Genomic DNA, 22,277 nt, shown 5'->3' with positions numbered 1-22,277 from the left:
TTAAAGTTCGGGTCCCCATTGACTTCAATGGGGTTCGGTGTCCGGGAAAAGTTCGGTAAAAGTCCGGGACACGGACCCGGACTTTTTTTTAAAGTTCGGCCGAACCCGTCGAACACGGACATCTAGGTGTCCGCTCAACCCTACTTGTAAGCAATAAATATCAGAAAAAGGCTTAGGCATGAAGGAGTTAAGGGACTGATGGTGTTTTGGAAGTATCTTTTTTAATTTTTTTTTTTTTTTCTTTAGTTTCTTTTTTTTCTTTTTCTGTCAAAGTTGTGCTGGTTTGTTTTCATTGTGTCCAAACAGTCTAGACTCAGGAGGAAGGATGGGAAGGTTAAATTTTAAAGGAAAAATATTTGCTTGTAACTTACCTTTGACCTATGTCTCTTGGCCTGCTGGTTATGATGTCCGAAGATCACATCTACTTTGTCTCATATATGTTCGGTTTAAATGGTCAAACAGGTATACTGTAAAAGTTATACTTGTTAATGCATGCAATTTATTATTTGAAGAGCTATTTCATTATGTAATTTGTATTATGATTTTTTCCTCATCTCATGTAGCTAACAGTAGAGAACAAAATAGAAAGGAATTTGCTCCCTCCTAAAAAGATAATTGGAAAGAATTCCAGAAGCTTGGTGGAAAAGCGTCAGAAGGACCTGGAGGTCTATCTACAGACACTGCTTGCAAAGTTTCCTATTACTGTTCCAAGAGCTTTGTCACATTTTTTGCACTTTCACTTATATGTAAGTTCCTTACTGATTTTCATTTTAGGGACATGTAACTTATTTTTGGTGGCATGGTCCAAAGTTAAAGGGTCATTTAAAACCATATTACCAAATGCTGTAGATGAAAAAAAAAAAATGCCCCATGTTCCGTTTTCCATATACTGTAGTCACCTGACATCTGTTACTTGCTCCCCACAGTACTTTGTGATCTGGGGGAGAAGCAAGCACAAACCCACATCTGTCATTCCTGGAAGTGTAATGTGTTGTCTTGTACCCACAGGGAGCCAATTGGCTAGCAGGGGGAAGAAACCCCCATCAATCAGATGCCCCGCAAGCAGGTTCAGTGATCTTGTGGGGTGGAGGAGATAAATTTAATTTAACATGCTGGCTCCATTTGTGAAGCTGACAAAAAGGGGGGCAGCTTCCAGAGCAAAAAAACAGGAAGTGATTGTCTTTCTCTGCCTAAGCCTGTGGAACATGCACATGAAAATGGCAGTGCAGCAGCCAAAAGGATTGTCTGCTATTGCATTGCCACCTACAATAAGGAAGTCCATGGCAAAGGCAGGATCAACCAGGCATTTATAAATCTGGAAAAGTTAGATGACAGAAAGCTTCTGCAACAAGGTACAGAACAGTCTTTTAGACAAAAACGCACAGAATATTTTTTGGCTTTAATGACACTTTACTGTTTTATCATTTCCCCCATTCTAATAGTTTTTTTTTTTTTTAATTCCAGTCTTGGAGCACTTTATGAATTCTTAGAGTGGAGGAATCCCTTCAAATAGCAGTAACCCCTGTCACCCAATCAGTGATTAGCTATGATCATTCTATCTGCTTTACATAGTTACATAGTTACATAGTAGGTGAGGTTGAATAAAGACAATAGTCCATCCAGTTCAACCTGTGTAGGTGTGTGTGACTGTAATCATCTAACATAGCCCTCAATCTCCTGATCCTTGAGATGTAAGTCTAAGAGTCTTTTGAAAGTCACCATACTACCCGCAGAAACCACCTCTTGTGGTAGACAATTCCACAATCTTGTAGCCCTAACAGTAAAGAACCCCCCACGTTGCCTGAGGTTAAAACGCTTCTCCTCTAATCGCATTGTATGTCCTCGAGTCCTCATGCAATTCCTTCGAATGAACAGCTTTTCTTCTAAGCTGAGATCCCCATTAAGATATTTATAGATTGCTATCATGTCCCCTCTCAGACGTCTTTTCTCCAGGGAAAATAAATCGAGCGATTGCAGCCGCTCTTCATAGGTAAGGTCCTCCAACCCCCTAATCAGTTTAGTTGCCCTTCTCTGGACTTTCTCCAGCTCCAACACATCCCTCCTGAGGACTGGCGACCAGAACTGGACAGAATACTCCAGATGCGGTCGGACCAGAGTTTTATAAAGTGGAAGGATTATAGTCTTATCTCTGGAATACATCCCTTTCTTTATGCATGCTAATATTCTGTTGGCTTTGGAAGCTGCCGCTTGGCATTGCATGCTGTTGCCTAATCTATCATCAACTAAGACTCCCAGATCCTTCTCCATTTTTGATTCCCCCAAGGGTTCCCCTCCTAACGTGTATTGTGTTTTTATGTTTTTGGTCCCCAAGTGCAAAACCTTACACTTCTCCACATTAAACCTCATTTGCCATGTCGTTGCCCACTCGGTAATTTTGTCCAGGTCATTCTGTAGGATATCTGCTTCATGCTGTGCAGTTATTGCCCTGGCCAATTTTGTGTCATCTGCAAAAACTGATAACGAACTACTGATCCCGTCCTCAATGCTGTTTATGAATAAATTGAACAAGGTTGGTCCCAGGACTGAGCCCTGGGGCACCCCGCTTACTACCTCAGACCAGTCTGAGTATGCGCTGTTTATTACTACCCTTTGGACACGGCCTTTTAGCCAATTCCGTATCCAAGAGCAAACCCTGCTGTCGATACCTGCAGACCTTATTTTATAAATTAAGCGCTTGTGGGGAACTGTATCAAACGCCTTAGCGAAATCCAAGTACACCACATCCACTGGTCTCCCCCTATCTAGCTCACAGCTTACCTCCTCGTAGAATGCTAAGAGATTGGTTTGACAAGATCGCCCATTTGTAAACCCGTGCTGGTTACTACTGATGATGTTTTTGTCTTTAGCATACTCTACGATATAGTCCCTTATCATCCCCTCCAAAAGTTTACATATTATTGATGTCAGACTGACAGGCCTATAATTTCCCGGGATATGTCTCTGGCCCTTTTTGAATATCGGAATCACGTTAGCCTTCCTCCAATCCCCTGGTACATCTCCTGTCCTAATACTGTCAGCAAAGATCAGGAACAGTGGTCTAGATATAACCATACTGAGTTCCTTGAGCACTCTCGGATGTACGCCATCCGGGCCTGGTGATTTGTTTGTGTTAAGTTTATCCAGTCTTTCCCTGATTTCCCCCTCTGTTAGCCATAGTGGCAAGTCCTGTGTATTACTACTAACCATACAGTCATGGTCAGTGTACCCTTCCTTTTCCTGCGTAAAGACTGACGAGAAAAAAGAATTCAGCACGGTTGCTTTTTCAGTGTCCTCTGTAACCATCCTCCCATCATCGCTAATTATGTGTGCAATATGCTCTGCCCTAGTTTTTTTGCTGTTGATATATTTAAAGAATTTCTTTGGGTTTTTTTTACTATCCTCCGCTATTTGTCTCTCAAAGTTGATTTTAGCCATCTTGATTTCGTGTTTACACTTCTTATTTTCCTCCTTGTATTGCTGGAAGGCCGATACGGTGCCCTCTGATTTATATTTCTTGAAGGCCAATTTTTTTCCCCTAATAAGTTTTTTAACGCTACGGTTTAGCCAGCCAGGTTTGGCTTTGTCTCTTCTAAATTTATTCCCCATAGGAATGCACTGCAAGATGCCTTTGCTTAATATTGTTCTAAAGCATTCCCATTTTTCCTCTGTGGTCAGTGATCCCAGGGTTTGGTCCCAGTTTACCCTTTCCATCAATGAGTACAATTTTGGAAAGTCTGCCCTTCTGAAGTTTAGGGTTCTTATGTTCCCCACTTGCCTTTTTATATTGTTATTTATACTAAATGTGATCATCCTGTGATCGCTAGAGCCCAGGTTGTCCTGGACTCCTACCTCCGAGATTATGTCTGGGTCATTAGTGATCAATAGATCCAGGATAGCATTCTCTCTAGTAGGGGAATCCACCAACTGCGACATGTAGTTATCCTGTAAGGTTTCCGTGAATAGCCGGGCCTTATGCGAGTGTGCAGTCCCCTCTTCCCAGTCAATGTCGGGATAATTGAAGTCCCCCAATATGATGACTGATCCTAGTTTTGCCGCTTTACCTATTAGTGCTAAAAATTCCAGCTCTACCTCCTCCCCTTGGTTAGGTGGCCTATAGCAAACCCCCACAACTACTTTTCCCTTATCTTCTTCCCTATCGAGTTCAACCCACACAGATTCTAAATCCATGCTCATCCCATCCGTAATGTCACTCCTTTCTAGCACCTTTATATTGTTCTTGACATAGAGACATACCCCTCCCCCTCTTTTACCAACCCTGTCCTTCCGGTACACCGAATACCCTTGGATATTGGCCAGCCAGTCATGTGAGGGGTCGAACCAAGTCTCCGTTATTCCCACAAGGTCTATGTCCTCCTCATGTACTAACATGTCCAACTCATCCATCTTATTAGCTAGGCTCCTGGCATTAGCATATACCCCTCTTAGTTTTACGGAAGTTAAACGTGATTGGCGGTTTTGTTTATTTCTGTTTGGTCTGCTGTTTTCCCGCACAGACCCGCCAATTGATGTTGTTGACCTACTGTCGCTATTGACCCTACAACTGCCTTCAGTCCTCTGCTCCCTCCTGACTGATTCTATTTCTGAGCCCTCCCCCCCGTCTCCTAGTTTAAAAGCCCCTCCAACTCGGTGGCCATCTTTCTCCCCAAAAGAGCTGTACCGTCCCCATTAAGGTGCAGCCCATCCTTACTAAAGAGCCGGTAGCCGACTGAGGCTTTAGGTTACTGTATTTCACACACTATCATTTCTCCTTTAAGCTGTTTAACATTTATATCTTTTTTATCTAAGCCAGAGCAGAAAAACTACATCTGAACATGTTTTATTAATCTAGGACTGTGAAAAGTCGTAAACATCCACTGTGCCCAACTGGAAATGTTCACAATATGCTTGTATTTTTAGAACTTCAGAAACATTGTCACGCTTTACCCTGCTCGGTTTTTAAGGGGCTGTTCATACTAGAACATGGTGCAAAAAGGGCATTGCTCATGCATGTTTCCTGCACAGCACGTGAACGTGCTGCCTTTAGTAGACGTGCTGGTTTCTATACGCATCTTTGAAACGCAGCGCATTTGCAGCCGTCAGACCGCATGGTACAACAGTACAGAACCATTTGCAAATCTGCCACAATCTGCAAGAATTGCTGGTGTGTTTTTAGCACCATATTGAAATAAAGGGTCGTGGAAACTAGAATGTGTGGGAATGTGAGCGTTCCCGTGTGACCTGGCCCTAAACGTTTCAAGCCAGCAGGTCCTTTCAAAATAAAAAAGCATCTATAATTTCTCTGATGGTTTGTTTCTTCTGCTTTCATTCAGAAATCCCCATTTAACATATCTGGAGCCTGGCATTCGAAAGTCGAAATTGGAAAATCTAAAAATATTCCCAGACTTGGGAAAATCCTGGAAAATGTTTTAAATTCCCAGAATTTCGCAACTTGGAAAATGGGAAAACATTCCGGAACTCGGGAAAATCCTGGAATTTCCAAAACTTGGGAATTTTCCAGGACTTGGGAAATTCCGTGATTTTCCAAATTTTGCTGGAGTTTTCCTAAGTTCCAGGATTTTAGAGTTACAGGATTCCGGGATTTTTCCAAAATTCCCAGAAAATTACGGGATTTTCCAAAATTTGCTAGGAACTCGGGAAAAATCCTGGAACTTGGGAAAATCCCAGAGTTCTGGGACTCGGAACCTGGAATTCCGAGACATGGACTTGAAACTTGGATCTTGAAATTTGGATATGGAATTTCAGTATTTTGGTCATCAACTAGGTCTTTCTATGTTCAGTAAAAGGCTGAGCCAGTGGTATAAAGTGATGAAAATTCTGCATTTCTATATACAGAGTTCTTTACATACAGTACCTTGAAAAGGTATTCACACCCTTTGAAATTTTCCACATTTTGTCATGTTACGACCAGAAACGTAAACGGATTTTATGTGATAAACTGACACAAAGTGGCACATACTTGTCAAGTGGAAGGAAAATAATAAATTGTTTTCAACATTTTTTACAAATAAATACCGTATCTGAAAAGTGTGGCGTGCATTTGTATTCAGCCCCCTTTACTTGATACCTCTAACTAGTGGAACAAATTGCATTCAGAAGTCACCAAATTTGTAAATGGAGTGCACCTTTGTGTAGTTTATTCTCAGGACAAATGCAGCTGTTCTGTGAAGCTCTTAGAGGTTTGTTAGAGAACCTTAATGAACAAACAGCATCATGAAGGCCAAGGAACGCACCAGACAGGTCAGGGATAAAGTTGTGGAGAATGTTAAAGCATGGTTAGGTTATAAAAAAAAAAAAAAAAATATCCCAAGCTTTGAACATCTCATGGAGCACTTTTCAATCCATCATCCGAAAATGCAGAGTATGGCACAACTGCAAACCTACCAAGACATGGCCGTCCACCTAAACTGACAGGCCGGCAAGTAGAGCATTATTCAGAGAAGCAGCCAAGAGGCCTATGGTAACTCTGGAGAAGTTGCAGAGATACACAGCTCAGGTGGCAGAATCTGTCCACAGGACAACTATTAGTCTTCCAAAAATCTGGTCTTTTTCGAAGAGTGGCAAGATGAAAGCCAGTGTTAAAAGTAAGCCATAAGAAGTCCCATTTGCAGTTTGAGAGAAGCCATGCAGGGGACACAGCAAACATGGAAGAATGTGCTCTGGTCAGATGAGACCAAAATTGAACTTTCTGGCCTAAAAGCAAAACGATGTCACCCTGAACACACCATCCCTACCGTAAAACATGGTGGCAGCATCATATTGTGGGGATGCTGGTGACAGTTAATGAGAAGATGGATGGAGCCAAACACAGGGCAATCTTAAGGCCCGTACACACGTACCGATTGTCGGCCGTAAATGTTCGGCCTACGTCCGATCGGCCGATTGTCGACAACCGACTGCGACTTTTCGGCCGAACAAAATCTGGTCTGCATGCTATAAAATTTTTGTTGGCCAACAACAGAACGGCCGATTGTTCGTCAGTCAGTACAGATTTCAGCTAACAAACATCAGATGAGCAAGACTGGGCATGCTCAGAGAAGAAAAAACACACCAAAAGTAGACCAGAACATGACATCACTTCAGCAGTTGGTTGTTGTTGGCCGACAAAATTCGTGTGCACTAGTCTAGAGCACATTTCAACCAACACAACAACACTGGACAAAAGACGGCCGATCGTTCGGCCGATAATCGTTGCGTGTGTACGGGGCTTTAGAAGAAAATCTGTCAGAGTCTGCAAAAGACTTGGGACTGGGGCGGAGGTTCACCTTCAAGCAGGACAACGACCCTAAACATACAGCCCGAGCTGCAATGGAATGGTTTAGATCAAAGCATATTCATGTGTTAGAATGGCCCAGTCAAAGTCCAGACCTAAATCCAATTGAGAATCTGTGCCAAGACTTAAAAATTGCTGTTCACAGACGCTCTCCATCCAATTTGACAGAGCTTGAGCTATTTTGCAAGTAAGAATGGGTACAAATTTCACTCTAGATGGTGCAGATCTACAAAGTATTGACTCTGGGGCTGAATACAAATGCACACCACACTTTTCAGTTATTTATTTGTAAAAAGTTTTGAAAACAATTTATCATTTTCCTTCCACTTCAAAATTATGTGCCACTTTGTGTCGGTCTATCACATAAAAGCCCAATAAAACACATTTACGTTTTTGGTTGTAACATGACAAAAATGTGGGAAATTTCAAGGGGTATGAATACTTTTTCAAGGCACTGTAAAAAGAGTAATGAATTCGATTTACAGGCTTTTTCATCTGCTTTGTTTTTTAATATTGATTCCTTATAAAAGTGGAGTTCCACGTAGAATTAACCTGTATTCAAGACCTAGAATAGAGTAGACCATCATAGCTGATAGTGGAATTGTTGTTTTTTTTTTTCTTATTAATTTTAACTTTGTTGCTAAAACTGTAGTCTTTGCTGATTACCTGTTTGAAAGTAATGTAGTATATATCTGCAGTATTTAACTATTCTACGGTATGTGTATTTATATGTGTGTGTGTGTGTGTGTGTGTGTGTGTGTGTGTGTGTGTGTGTGTGTGTGTGTGTATATATATATATATATATAAAAAGCCTGGTGTACACTGAGGCATTTTTAGTAGTCATATGATGATTCAGTTCATTTCCTTTAGAGATTTGTGGTTGTCACATGCTTCCTGACAGTTTCATAAAAGATTGTTTGTGCTTTCAGGAAATTCATGGAATCGCTGCTGTTCTGGCGGAGGAACTTTACCATAATGGTAATACATGTTAAATTATTTATTTATTTATTTTTTCCATTTGTGAAATTTAATTACAGCCTACATGTGAACATTCATAATTTATTGGCTCCTGCGGAATAGAGATCTGCAATATCCTGTCTGCAAACACCACTCAGTAAGCAGTCTAATTAAAGCAGAAAATAGGATTCCTAGTCCTCCGTTTTCTCCATTCCACTGTTGGAGGCTCAGGGCCCTTTTACACTGATGTGTTTTTGCTGCGTCTTTAGATTGTAATGAAAAATGTTTCCCTTTAAACCCTATGGGACTCTTCACACCACTGTGCTGCAGGTGCAGTGCGTTTTCAAAAGTCCTGCTTGCAACATCTTTGATGCTGTTTTTAAAATGGCCCCAAAAATGCAGGTCCCCATCGAAGTAAATAGAAAATATGCTAAAAATGCATCAAAAACTAAATTTTTTTTTTTTTTTTTTTTTTTGGGGTCATTTTTTTTTTGAGGCACATATTCAAGTTTCACTGGTGCATGCTGGGTAATAGGCAAACGACTTGGAAATGTATAAAAAAAAGTATATGCATTTTTTTTTCTTTTAAGCGGAGCAGTGTGAAAGCAGCCTAAGGGCCCCTTTCGCACAGTCGGACCATTCAGATCCGCCTGTCAGTTTTTTTGGCGGATCTGAACGGTCACCCCATGCATCTCTATGGGGCTTCGGATGTCAGCGGAGACATGTCCACTGACATCCGATCTGTCAAATCTGGACGGATGGAAACCCTATTTTCCATCTGTCCAGTGGATAGGATGGGATCGGATGAGAACGGACCGACGGTCCGTTCCCATCCGATTTCCCCCATAGAGATGTATGGGGAACTGACAGCTGTGTCTCCGCACACAGCGCGGAGAACAGCTGTCATCCTTCTGCTCAGCGGGGGATCAGCGGATCGATCCCCCGCTGAGATAAACTGAGTCCGTTTGACAGACGGATAGTGTGAAAGAGCCCTAGATGTGACCACAGTTATTGGCTTCATTCAGAACATTGTCTCTGTGGCTGCAGGTGATAAGACCGCATGGAATCTTTTAGCACTGACAGATCTCTCCTCTGTGATCATTCAATTAGTTATCAGTCTGTTGTGTTATCACTTCTGTTCCCATCTAGAGTTGGGTACTGAACATTAGCAATCATGGTTTGCTTTTATTGTACTGCCTATGGTCAGCCGAAGTACCATGTATTGAAATCAATAATTACAGTTCAATAAAGCAAGATGCCTGAAAGCAAAGCTGATCAAAATCACCTTTTAGGCAAAGTAGCCAGAGCGGAATAATAAGTCACCCAAATAGACTTCGGTGTGATTATCCATTAAATTGTTGAGCAAAATTCACAAAACTGTTTACAAATCAAACCCATGCATATTCGCTTCTTCCTGGTTCTGAGCAGCTTTGGCATTTATTCTCAAAGTTTCATTTCATTCTTTTTCATTGTGCATAACTATTTTTGTTTTTAATTTTCCACTAGGTGAGCAATTACTTGTAGCAGGAGAAGTGTTTCATATGAGACCTCTACAGCTGTATGCTATAACACAATTGCTACGACATGGCAAACCAACATGTATTAATGGAGATGCCAAAACTGACCTTGGGCACATACTTGATTTTACATGTAGACTTAAGTATTTAAAGGTAAGCTATAGGTAGTCTCTTTATTTCTATTTGCAGGTGATACAAAAGGGATATACAGAACTGTGCCACAGGTTCAAAAAACCTATCTAAAAGTGGACAGCGCTACCATCAATATACCCAAACAATATTGAATATATACAACTCCTCTAAACAATATACAGTATAGCAAAGTGCAATGTGCTTAATATGCAAATACATATGTATGTATGTGTGTGTGTGTGTGTATGTGTGTGTGTATATATATATATATATATAATATATATATATATATATATATATATATATATATATATAATCAATGCAATCAATGTTATATATGTAATCATGTGATCAAATACTACCAAAAGAAGGCTCTATTTGAAGGGAAAAAAGGCATCAATTTTATTAGGGTACAGCATCACACGACTGTGCAATTGTCAGTTAAAGTAACGCAATGCTGAATCGCAAAAAATGCCCTATTCATTAAGGGGGTAAAACCTTCTGCTCCAGAAGTGGTTAATGTCTGTGGCAGTCAGTTTCCTCTCCAGTGTCAGCTTGGTCTCCGCAGTATCACAGTTCTGTTATAAGTCGCTGGTCGCCACCATTAGTAGTATAAAAAATTAAAATTAGAAACGCAAACCAATCAATAAACATGTAGCAGAAAACATTTTGGTCAAAATCTATGAAGAATTATGATTTCATTTTTTTTCCTTGGATATGTTTTATAGCAGAAATTTTAAAAATTGTTTTTTCCATTTTTTTTATTGCAAAAAAAAAAAAAAATCCAGTGGTGATACCACCAAAAGAAAGCCCTATTCGTGTGGAAAAGGTGATATAACATTTGTCTGCGCAGGCATGCAGCGCTATACCCAATTGCCAGTTGAAGGAGTGCAGTTCCGAATAGCAAGTGGTTAAACTTTAACACCAAAAATACAACAAAGAGTCCGTGTGAAAAATGACCTTTCGTGTAGATTTAATATTGGTGGAAAGTGTGTCATCTTATGCAGTGTAATTGTTCTGAAAGCCTTGGTTTAATTACAAAAATATTTTTTCGTGTTTTTTCAGATCAGTGGTTCAAAAGGTCCAGTTGGAACAAGTAATATACAAGAACATCTACTATCATATGATCTATCAGTATTTAAATCACTTTGTCAAGTAGAGGTAAGAAATATACCAAGTGATCATACTTGTTGCAGCGTCGTTGATCGTATATTTTGCATAATTGCAGGACTGGCACTACTACAGTAAGGCTACATTCACACCTGAGCGTAGCGTTTTCGCGCGGTTTTTACCGCGATTTACAGGCATTTTTACAGGCGTTTTTTGTGCAGGCGTTTTTAGATTGAATAGAGACCAATGGAAAACGCCTGTAATCTGCCCAAAAAGAAGCTCATGTACTTTTTTGGGCGTTTTGCTCACAGCGTCAAAACGCTCAGATGTGAACAGGGGCCATTGAAATGAATAGGATTTGTCTTGTTGAGCGTTTTGAGAGCTTATCCTAGAGCAGAAAAACTCCCCAAAAACGCCCCAAAACGCTTACATGTGAACGGAGTCTAATTGTTGTCTGCCTTCTATACATGTCATTGTTTCTTATTTGGTAAACATTGCTGTCAAGATAACTCAGTGCTGTACACTTCTTATGAACCCTTTTGCATACTCTTCTAATGAGCACATATTTAGCATCTAACTTCTAGTCGGTAGTCCGTATTTCTTGATCGTACATCACAGGCTGACAAGTCCGTCTACAAAGTGTTAAGCAGCGTCCTTCAAATGGTAGTAAACTCTTACACCATTTGTACCTGCAGGTAAGCCTATAATAAGTTTTTAGACTTCCCACATGGCTTCGCCTCATGTGCCCAGAAAAAAACCTGAGAACTACTCCCCTTTGAGGTATATCAGTGTGAAACCAAGCACACAAAGTGCTTACCATAGTACCATACCAGTACTGCTGTACAATACCACAGTGCTTGCACTGCCAAAACCAAAACTCGAGCAGGTAGAGGAAACAAATATTGAAACAGATGTTTTAATGAGTTTTACTTTAAGTCCCAGTTCACACTATTGCGATGCGGGAACACTGCAAATATACTACGTGTTCCCGCATCGCATCCGCAGAACAGGCAGTTCACACTGCCATATGCGGTACGCTGGGGGTGTCAATTCAAAGTTAACGACACCCCCACATCATATTGCAGTGCGATCTGACAGTTCGCACATGAATCGGATCGCATGGTGGTGTGAACCACCACGCGATCCGATTCTGCTGCGGACCAAAAAAAGGGTCCTGTGCAAGTTCACTGCGATTGCGATGCAAATTCAGCCATACAAAATGTATGGCTGAATTTGCACCGTACAGACATGTGCTTTTAGGAGCAGTGCGCTCCGAATCATATGCGATGTCTGTGATCGCATTAGTGTGAACAGTCACTTACAGTTTTTTTTTTTTTTTTTTTCTTAGCTGGGCATTGATGCACCATATGTTTTTTTTTTTTTTTTTCCATTTTGAGTGAGCTATAGGGAGAACAAATATGGGATCATTGATCTGTAAAGAAGCTGCAGTAATCTGCAGCAGTTTTAGCAAAATATCTCCGGTTTCTAACCTTTCCTGTAGCATTTTTTTTCATTCTTCTGGGGCAATAAATATGTTATAATGTAATGTGCATATTATTTATGCTGAATAAACTATGCAGCCCTGGGGCCTTCTTTATCTAATACCTTTTGATCACTATTCCTGTAGTGCAATCTCTATACAAACATACAGTATGAAGTTACAGTAGTAGTTTGAATGAAAAGCATATGCTAGTAGTGGGGAATGTTTTACCACCAAATTAAACAATTTTGGGCCAAGTTAATTACATGGTCCATTTATTCTAAAAATATTCATTCATGCCATTCATGTGGATGTTATGTGACAAATACCTAAATACTGTCGCTGACTAAGTACATTGCTTCATTGAAATGGTATTCCCTGATGGGCTGTGACTTCTTTTAGCAGGATAATGCTCCCTGCCACACTGCAAAAATGGTTTAAGAATGGTTTGAGGAACACAACAATGAGTTTGAGGTGTTGATTTGGCCTCCAAATTCTCTAGATCTCAGTCCAGTCAGGCATCTATGGGATGTGCTTGAAAAACGAGTTTGATCCATTGAGGCCCCACCCCATAACTTCAGGATTTAAAGGACCTGCTACTGACTTGGTGCTAGATACCACAGCATACCTTCAGAGGTCTAATGGTGTCCAAGCTTCAACGGGTCAGGGCTGTTTTGGCAGCAAAAGGGGAGGCTGAGCTGCTCCATATCAGTGGGTGGTCATAAGTTATGGCTGATCAGTATATAGTGGGGCCATTTATTATGAAACACAGAGGCTTTTCTGTATGATAATGTTTCCTTTGCTACCTGAAATTGCTTGATGCATAAATATGGGTTATGTAATATTTAAAAGTATCTGTATATTGAATATAGAATTGTTGTAATAGACCAAGTTTTATGTAGAAAAGGTATATGTAGGAAATTTAAAAAGTTAGGTAGCATGCTCTTTGACTCGAACGTTATTGCAATTTTTGCTTTATTATTACCCAAAATGGTGTAGCGCAACTCTCCTAAAAAATCAATATAAATACCGAATATCCATAATATACAAAAACATCTATAAACAAATACCAATGTGCATACAAAAAATAAATGTGCATTCAAAAATGTATTTTTTTTTTTTGGGTAATCTTCTTTATATGTTATACACAGTGCCTCCAAAGATATATAAATTATAGTCCAATAAATGTCCAAATGTGCAAATATTTAAAAAACAGTGAGTAGTATTCAGCTTCAATCCACTGACATCACCACTGTGACATGCATTAGGTAGAGTGAATCCACCACCACCCGTAGAGGATGGCCTCTCACCTCACTGACATGACCCCTACTTTACCAGTAGGTCACACCACGCAGTTTTCCCTCTCTGGGGATGAAGCAAAAATGGCAACCCCTTCCGAATCCTCACTGCTTTCTAATCACATGAGTGGATGGATGGCTGAATAGATCTCCAATCACAGCAATACATATGCTGGGGGAGAGAGCACACGACCCTAGTATTCTCCGTTTTTAAAAGGATAAATATTGCACATACAGAAAACCGCACTATAGGCAGTGCTAACCTTATATCGCTCGTCTTTGGCACTCCCTAGCGAGACAACTTGGTGCAGAGATGGCCGCGGGATGACGTCATGTATGTATGACATGTCATGTGTGTCCAATGATTGGGACTTCCTCAGTAGCCCTACTGAGGCTTAGTGATGAGCAGAGGGCTAGAGCTGAAGGTGGTTTTCTTGCTTAAAAAAAAAAAAAAAAAAAAAAAAAAGGTGTTCGGGCCACATGAAATGGCTTGGCAGGCTGAATTCGGTCTACAGGCATGATGTTTGCACATGTGCTCTAGATGTAAGACGTGGCATGTCTGACAATGAGGTGCTAGATTTTAGAGCATTCTTGTTCTGTTATGTTTTTAAAGATACTAGATTTAGGAAAATACTGCAATGCTATTTGCTGGAGGTGATGAATATTGGAGAATCCTTGTCTTATGTACTAGATACAGGAGGTGCTGGATATAGTAGGGTTCCTGCCTCCTGCATTTAAAAAAATCCATGTCTTATATACCAGATAAAAGAAATGATCCATATGGCAAGTCCCTGTGTTCTATATTAGACACAGGAGTATCTGGGTATATAGGATAATCGCTGTCTCCTATACTAGATACAGGATATGCTGTTTATATTAGAGTCCCTGTACAGCATATGTGCCAAACACCAGGCCCGCGGGCCGTTTGATGTGGCCCTCGCACCCCTCCTGCAGCTGCAGGAGAGTTCCAGCCCTCCTTTGGTCCTCTAGTCTAGACCCTGCACTTTCTGCTTCCCAGCATTGCCCCAACTTCTTCCCAGCAGCTGTGCAAAGTAAGGTGGGTTGTACTATGATGTAAGGGAGGGTGGGGAGCTTTTGACTTCTGATAGTGGGGGGTCTTTTGACATCTGATGTAGGAGGGGGTGGGGTTCTCTGGACATCTAGTCTTACAGAGTAAACCGGCCCTTTGAGGGGAATGATAATGATGATGCGGCCCACAAAGAAATTGAGTTTAATACAGGATGTGCTGGTTATAGGATAATCCCTGTCTGTTATACTGAATACAGAAGATGCTGTTTGAGTCCCTGTACAGAAGGTGCATGTGCGAGAACCTTTGTTCTAAACTAGATGTGAGGCATATGTGATACCCTCACTTTTTTTTTTTTTGGTTAATTTGGAACATGTTATAGCAGAAGTCCCGTTTTTTTTTTTAAGGTAAATGCAGGAATTGTTGGACATTGTAGGGACACTGTCTTTGTTTCCTGCAGTTACAAGTGCTGATGGGTCAGCCTTGGATAAACTTTCAATAACCTTGTGATATTTTCAACTCTCTAGTGTTTGTCAGTTTTTGTTTTTCTGTTTCTCTTGGAATGCTTTCCATATATTTGCCGATGGGAATAGTGAATATGTTCCAGTAATATCTGTCTTACAAACAGCTGACTGTCAGCAGAATTCACTTAAGCGGTACTTTATTTTAAGCAGTCAGCACAGATAATAAGCTAAGTGTTCAGGAAATGTCTGAATCGACCATTGTTCGTAAACTGAACATGAGCACGCGATCATGCTAATATTCTGTTTTTCAGATCTGTCATTCGGATGCAAGACTTATCAAAGGCTTCACTTCTTGCAAGAAGACACTGGAAACTATGACTGTTCAGTTTTCAGCATCATCAATGAAGGTGTCATTTTTAATGCTTCCAAAAAAAGGAATATAGTTTTCTTTCTTGTAGTAAGAACTATTACATCAGTCAAGTTCCACCCATGTGGTTTGTATTTGCATTTCCTTTAATCTACAGAAAGGGATCAGACAAAAGCTTTCTATCTGGCCCGGCTATAATGTACTGATTCTGTGGTGCTGAGAATCGCATTCCACATAGCTGGATCATTATTTCCTTTTAAGTACCAAAGACCTGCTTGACATTGAGAGGAAACCCATACTGTATACTATATCTGAGTAGCATCAATTGGCCTTGTCACATTTTTTTTTATTGTGGGCCCCTGGAAATTGTCGTCCCTTTTTTCTTCGCATGCAAACTTGGGTTAAATAAACATTCATCTTATTGCACCCAATAACTGTAGGCTCCACTCACACTAAATATATATGGACTGTATATAATGTAGCACTGCCCCTTGAGGACTGCTGGATAACACACTTTCGGGTCCCCCTGGGTTACCGTTAGCAACACTGACAGTCACAATTTAACACTTTACTTCTTGGCTCAGTCAATGATCAGGGGCTTGTAGTTGTTTTTGGTGTTTATTTTAAATAGGGATGGGAGAAGGGAAAAGTGGGATACTCCAGGTTAACTATTCACAAGATATGAGGACTCCTGTCTGATGATGCAGCCAGGCTGCTGATTCACCCTGCCACTAGGTGAATTTGGGTTAAGTCTCTATCCAGAAGACTTGATGAATTAATTCTCTTCAGGATACTCTCCTAGTATCCCCTTCCACTTGACACACTGGCACCCGTCCTTTGACTATCCTACTCCGAGGTGGCCCCCTTCAGGTCAGGCCCCTTGACACGATCCGCTGTACTCGCGATACTATTTTTCGAGGGTCTCCAGTGTCTCTCCCCCTCTAGTCAGTTCTCTTGGACCTCTGGGTTCAGTTCCGTTCCTTTGATCCCCAGGCCGACCACATGCGACCCGGTGCCTCCACTACAGAGGAGGAGGCAGCCGCCACCCTCCCTCCAGAACTCTGCTCACCAGCCAAAGACCCTGCAGCACACGTGTGCCTGGCTTTTATACAGTATCCCATAATGCACCGAGACAGCCGGTCTCTGCCAATCACCGTGATTGTATCAAAGCCTGTGCACGCATTGGTCAGGTTTCCTCCCACTGTCCAACATGCCTCCCTATTGGACCAGTGTGAAACACTATCCAGACCCAATGAATCACACACTCAGCACACTGAGCACACCTAACTCACACCTAACTCACAGATCCTGCTCTCTTGTAGGCAGAAAGCCATATAGATTTGCCTGCTGCTCCTCTGAGAGGCAGACATTGCCAAAAACTATACTCACTCTCTAGCACCTACCTAGGAGGGTGCTACAATAACATGCCATATTACGATATACATATATACAATAATATATATTTGCCATATTACAATGATACATTATCATGTGGAAATAATCCATGAAGTAACAATGCAAGCACCTTCTAGCTATGGGGCAAATGACAAGTACCCAAAAGCCAGAGCTGTACCCAAACCCTGCTCCTGATGAGCTTTAGGCCCAGTAGCTGTTGTCACTGGTTCACATGGATTGCTTTGGCAACACCTGCTTGTTTTTTTAATAATGATTGAACGGTGAAAATTAGTTTTTAAAGCATGTTTAAATTATGTCGAGCTTTATTCAGTGTACATCTTTATTAGCCCTTCATTTGATGCACACTCTTCTGTTGATCAATGAATTCTGCCTTAGCTTTTTTGCTTCCTGGGTCAGCTGCCCACTCCCTTGAAGATAATCATTCACTGTTCAATAAAGAGGCAGTGGGATGACACAGGAAGCGGAATTGCTGAACAAGCGAATTGAATAGTTTTGTCAGGAACTCTGGCATGTTTAATTGTTTGAAAAAGCAATTTTCAGCAAGAAACATGACAGTGGTGACCCCCAACTGCTATTCAATTAACAAAAAAAATTGCTGCAGCTCAGACTGCAATGAACTGGACCGGGATCTAGGATTTTTGCTATGGTGTCTGTCATGAGCCACCTACGTTGTGTGTTGTAAATATCTTACTGTGGTACTTATATCACCTGCCTGTCTGTGCAGTGTGGAAAATGTGCATAAATCGCAGCTATGCAGAAATATTTTTTGACCGCTAAGACCCTGTTCAGACAGGGGCAACACGACTTGATGGGGCGACCTGTGAAGTCGCGGTGCACAGCATGCACCGCGACCTCGGCATGACTTGCACGGACTTCATATCATTGAAGTCAATGCAAGTCGCCTCCAGGTCGCCCCAAAGTAGTACAGGACCCTTTTTCTAAGTCGGAGCGACTTGTGTCGCTCCTATTAGAACGGGTCCTGTGCTAATCAATAGCGAGCAACCCACCGCGACTTGTCAGGCGATCAAGTCGCGCTAGTGTGAATGGGAACTAAGACAGTCAATCCAAACAGTTATTCCATATTGGTTTAAATGTGTCCTGCCAAGAAACAGAAAATATTTGTATTTCATGTAGATTTTTGGCAGTTTACCCAGAGTTTTACTTTAACATTTACCAAATTAAAAACCTAAATGTTGATTGCCATTGGAAGCTGAAGGATTCTTTTTGTGCCTAGGATATCCTGGTGCCTGAGGCTCTTGAATTCGATCATTGGGAGGCAGAAGGTGCGACATCAGATTGTCCTATAACAGCTGTAGTGCCGAAATGGAGTACACTGACCACTGTGGATATGAGTCACAATCAGATCTCTTGTATTGATGATTCTGTGGTAAGAGACTGCATTCTTTTTTTAAAAAAGGTTCCAATAATTGCTTTGCCTTTTTTATAGGTTTTCTATCTGTTGGCATGACGTGTATTATTACATATGTTTTTTCGTGTGCACTTTGTTTACAGAAAATTGCTCCACAAATAGAATTTCTGGCCTTGAGTCATAATGGCATATCCTCCATAGAAAATCTGCAGGTAAGTAGTCTTTTACTCTTGTTGAAAGGTGTATATTTAAAGATAAACTCTAAACGTTTTACATTTACTACCTATATGTTTAAAGGCTAAGTTTACCTTTTTAAAGTGTCATTAAACCACATCATAAAAACTACCCATGAATGCTTTATTACTTGCTGTTCTTACTCATATAGTATGCTCATGTGGAATCCACAATAGTGTGCCACATCCCAAGGACAATAGAATCAAAGAAAAGAATTCCCCTAGAGGTGGGACTTTATAGGCACTAATATATTGACCAATTTATAAATACAAAGGCATTATTAGAAAACAATTGTGTTTTATTGAAATAACAAATTACATATCAATTTAAAAAATAATGGCAAGTCGTGTACAGTATATTAGAACACATAACAAGTGGCTACCGCTTTGATATAAGGTGTAAACCCTTTTTTTTACACCTTATATCAAAGCGGTAGCCACTTGTTATGTGTTCTAATATACTGTACACGACTTGCCATTATTTTTTAAATTGATATGTAATTTGTTATTTCAATAAAACACAATTGTTTTCTAATAATGCCTTTGTATTTATAAATTGGTCAATATATTAGTGCCTATAAAGTCCCACCTCTAGGGGAATTCTTTTCTTTGATTCTGCTGTTCTTACTCAGTCACTATGGGATTCCTTTTCTATATTCAGCAAAAAACCTGGTTGATCCTGCTGTTCTCAGTCTCCCCCTTTTGATCATGTCCCAACTGCAGTTGGGAATTTTGCACAGCATTGTTAGCAGCTGTGCACATGCTTTGTTTTCAGTGAGTTTCTATGCTGAGCATTTCCTCCCTATCACATCTGAGCAACCCATGTGACTATAGAGTCACACATGTGGGAGTATACACAGTGGTAAATGACAGCCAACTCCCTCCCTCCTCTATACACACTAACCAGCTAAACACAATGGAAGTGGGAATTGCATCTTGATTGATGGAGGCTTTACCTCCCTGGTATTCTAAAACGCAGGCTGGAGGGGTGTGAACCAGCCTGTGACATGCAGAAATCGGCTCACACCATGTTATTGTGTCAAAAAATAGCCTTAAGGGTTAAGAATATCTACAGAGCTTGCTGAAACATATAGTGCTGTGTGCAATAAATTGATAAAAATACCTATGCTGATAAATTATTGTGCAAACAAATCATACATAACACAGCTAGATAAATTCATAAATAATTATCCCAACAAGAAAACTTCATAAAAAATTGCATCAACAAAAAATTATATATATATATATATATATATATATATATATATATATATATATATATATATATAATAATGGTGCAAATAAATCCATTCATTTGGAAAAAAAAAAATCAATAAAATATTCCAAGTTATACGTATGAGTGGTGCAGATTTTCCGTAAATAATTAATATTTAATCAAATTAAACTGCAATTAATAGTCCATAATGATGAAATGTAAACAAATCCGCGCTTAGGATAATTCTAGATTCCTGGTATTTAGTATTGGCTGCAGCCCACCTTTATACTATATTACTAAGAATATAGTGAGAATGAAGAGAAAGGAGGGGGAAGGTATATGGCGCTGCCAAAAACTGCTGATGTTTCTATATGTCCAAAATTTAGGCGTTATAGATACATACAAAATAAATCACCACTATGAATAAAGTGTCCAGTGCATCCTATGTGTCTTCCTATTGAATGTGCAATACTAAAAGATAATACAAATAAATAATAAATATTTGTGCTGAAAAGTGGATATAGAATAAGTGAAAATTGGTATGATGAGAAAATTAGATGAAATGTATGAATTAAAAAATAGATAAAGGGGTGGATTGTACAGAATAAAAATAAATATATAAAAAAATATAAAAATGGATCCACTTAAAGTATGACTTAAATAAGGTGCACAATAGGTAGATAAATATTATAGCAGCAATGATACAAGAATAAATAAGTCCGTTACACCTAAGAAAGAACAAATAGTCCCACAATGCAAGAAAATTCCTAAAAAACTTGGCAAAAAAAGGTGACTTGAGTGCAGGTGTTCTGATGAAATATTAAAGGTGCTCAGGTATATGGTGACCGTTCAGTGCTCCCCGCACCCCTTGGACCGCACTCACCAGAACTATGTACCCCTGCAGGGGTATCAGGCCTTGTCTATAATCCTGGATCTTCTCCACTGACCATCAAAGTGGTTGGGTGGTCCGATTATCTACCCGAATCTTGTGAACCAGGTTCCTTGATGTTAGGGTCCGAAGGTGTATCGATATATGGGGGAAGAAGGCTCACATAGAGTAGTACTGCTAAGTTTTAAAATACTTTATTGTATATAAAAATTAGGTACTCACAAAGGGAATAGAGGGCAATGGCATAGAAAGCAATAATAGCGCACTTCCGGGACGCCGTGCGTTCCACAGGGCGGATGTGCGTTCCACTTAGGCGGATGTATAATAGTCCATAATGAGTAAAATTCTAGGTGACTGTAGTAGCAAAGTCCAAATAGTTTCCTTGTGCAAAATAAGTCTTCCAGTCTTTAATCAAAGTGCAGGTGCTCAGTGTTTAAAACTTTATCCGATGTGGCTTTGTGACTATAGGTGGCATAGGTTCCTTTTTCCACAGTGAATATTATAAGGATGGGTGACTTACCAGATGTAATGGGTCTTATGTACCTTATAGCACTAATAAGACCAATCATTCTTGTAGGCCCACAGGGCCAAGGTAGGTTCCCTTGTGCTGCTCCTGTGTGAGGTAGTAGTGGATTCCTCCTCACCTTTTCCTCACATCCAGTATGGGGCCAGAGTATAGAGAAAAACATTGCTCCAATAGTGTATTATAGTTTAAAATGAGTTTTTCTCTTACGTCCTCCAACAGTCGCCGCCATCTTCATATTCGTCACAATGGGGTATTAGACTTTGCTCCGTAGGAGTAGCTAGGCAACAGAATATGTCAATATTAAAGCTTTTAACATATCCCCACCCCAGGGGGTGGTCCCCTCAGTCTATACCCTCCTGCTTCCTGTTTCATACCTCAGTTTCAATGTCTAGCTTGTCAGGAGTAGCTGGATGTCTCTATGCTGGGGCATTTTGTCTCAGCCTTTCTCTTCTTTTTTTTTGATTTTTGTTTGAGTTTTTTCTCTCTCTTTACTTAGCTGTTATTTTTGTCAGCATTAGTTAGTTCTTCTGATGAAGAGGATCATGCGGGCTGGGTCTCGGGCTGATCCCCCTGGTCGCAGGTTGTGGGTCAGTGGCTTCCCAGCCTGCCTTCGAGCGTTCAGTCAGGTAATGCTCCTGGCACAGTGAACGACCCATCCCTGTTCGGTGCAGGGATGCTATGGTGAGGTGGCTACCTCACTGGACGCTGTGCGGTTTCTCAACCCCAGTTTTTTCTGCGTCCTGGATGCGACTCTCCCTGTCACATGTGCAGTGGCTTGTTCGCCTGTGCGGGTTCCCCACGCCATCTAGGAGGTAAGTGTATCTGTGTGGGGACCTGTCTGTTTGGGGGGTGTCAGTCTGGGACTGTGTAACCCTGCCTCTGATCACACTATTAAGCTCCCTGTCTCTCTGGCTGCATGCTGTGGGCTGCAAGGAGGGGGGCTGTGCTGCACTATCTGTGTCAGACTGTGAATGTGTGACAGGCT

The 22,277-nt window shown here is 40.7% G+C and overlaps 1 protein-coding gene across 2 annotated transcripts in view; it reads left to right on the top strand.

Annotated features, from left to right (window-relative positions):
* Positions 1-22,277, top strand: part of NISCH (nischarin) — a 184,850-nt gene that overhangs the window by 24,893 nt on the left and 137,680 nt on the right. Inside the window, exons 3-9 of one of the 2 annotated variants that reach the window (XM_082265847.1) lie at positions 564-746; positions 8,221-8,269; positions 9,755-9,918; positions 10,963-11,058; positions 15,588-15,683; positions 18,294-18,443; positions 18,572-18,640. In XM_082265847.1, the coding sequence (XP_082121973.1) occupies positions 564-746; positions 8,221-8,269; positions 9,755-9,918; positions 10,963-11,058; positions 15,588-15,683; positions 18,294-18,443; positions 18,572-18,640 (807 nt within the window). Of the gene's footprint in view, positions 1-563; positions 747-8,220; positions 8,270-9,754; positions 9,919-10,962; positions 11,059-15,587; positions 15,684-18,293; positions 18,447-18,571; positions 18,641-22,277 lie in introns of both variants that reach the window. The other variant, XM_082265846.1, reaches the window with a different exon arrangement.

Source organism: Pelophylax lessonae, assembly GCF_965119305.1.
Source record: "Pelophylax lessonae genome assembly, chromosome: 8".
In the NCBI taxonomy this organism is placed as follows: Eukaryota; Metazoa; Chordata; class Amphibia; order Anura; family Ranidae; genus Pelophylax; species Pelophylax lessonae.
The sequence above is the reverse complement of the archived record's forward strand: the minus strand, read 5'-3'. Positions and strand labels throughout refer to the sequence as shown.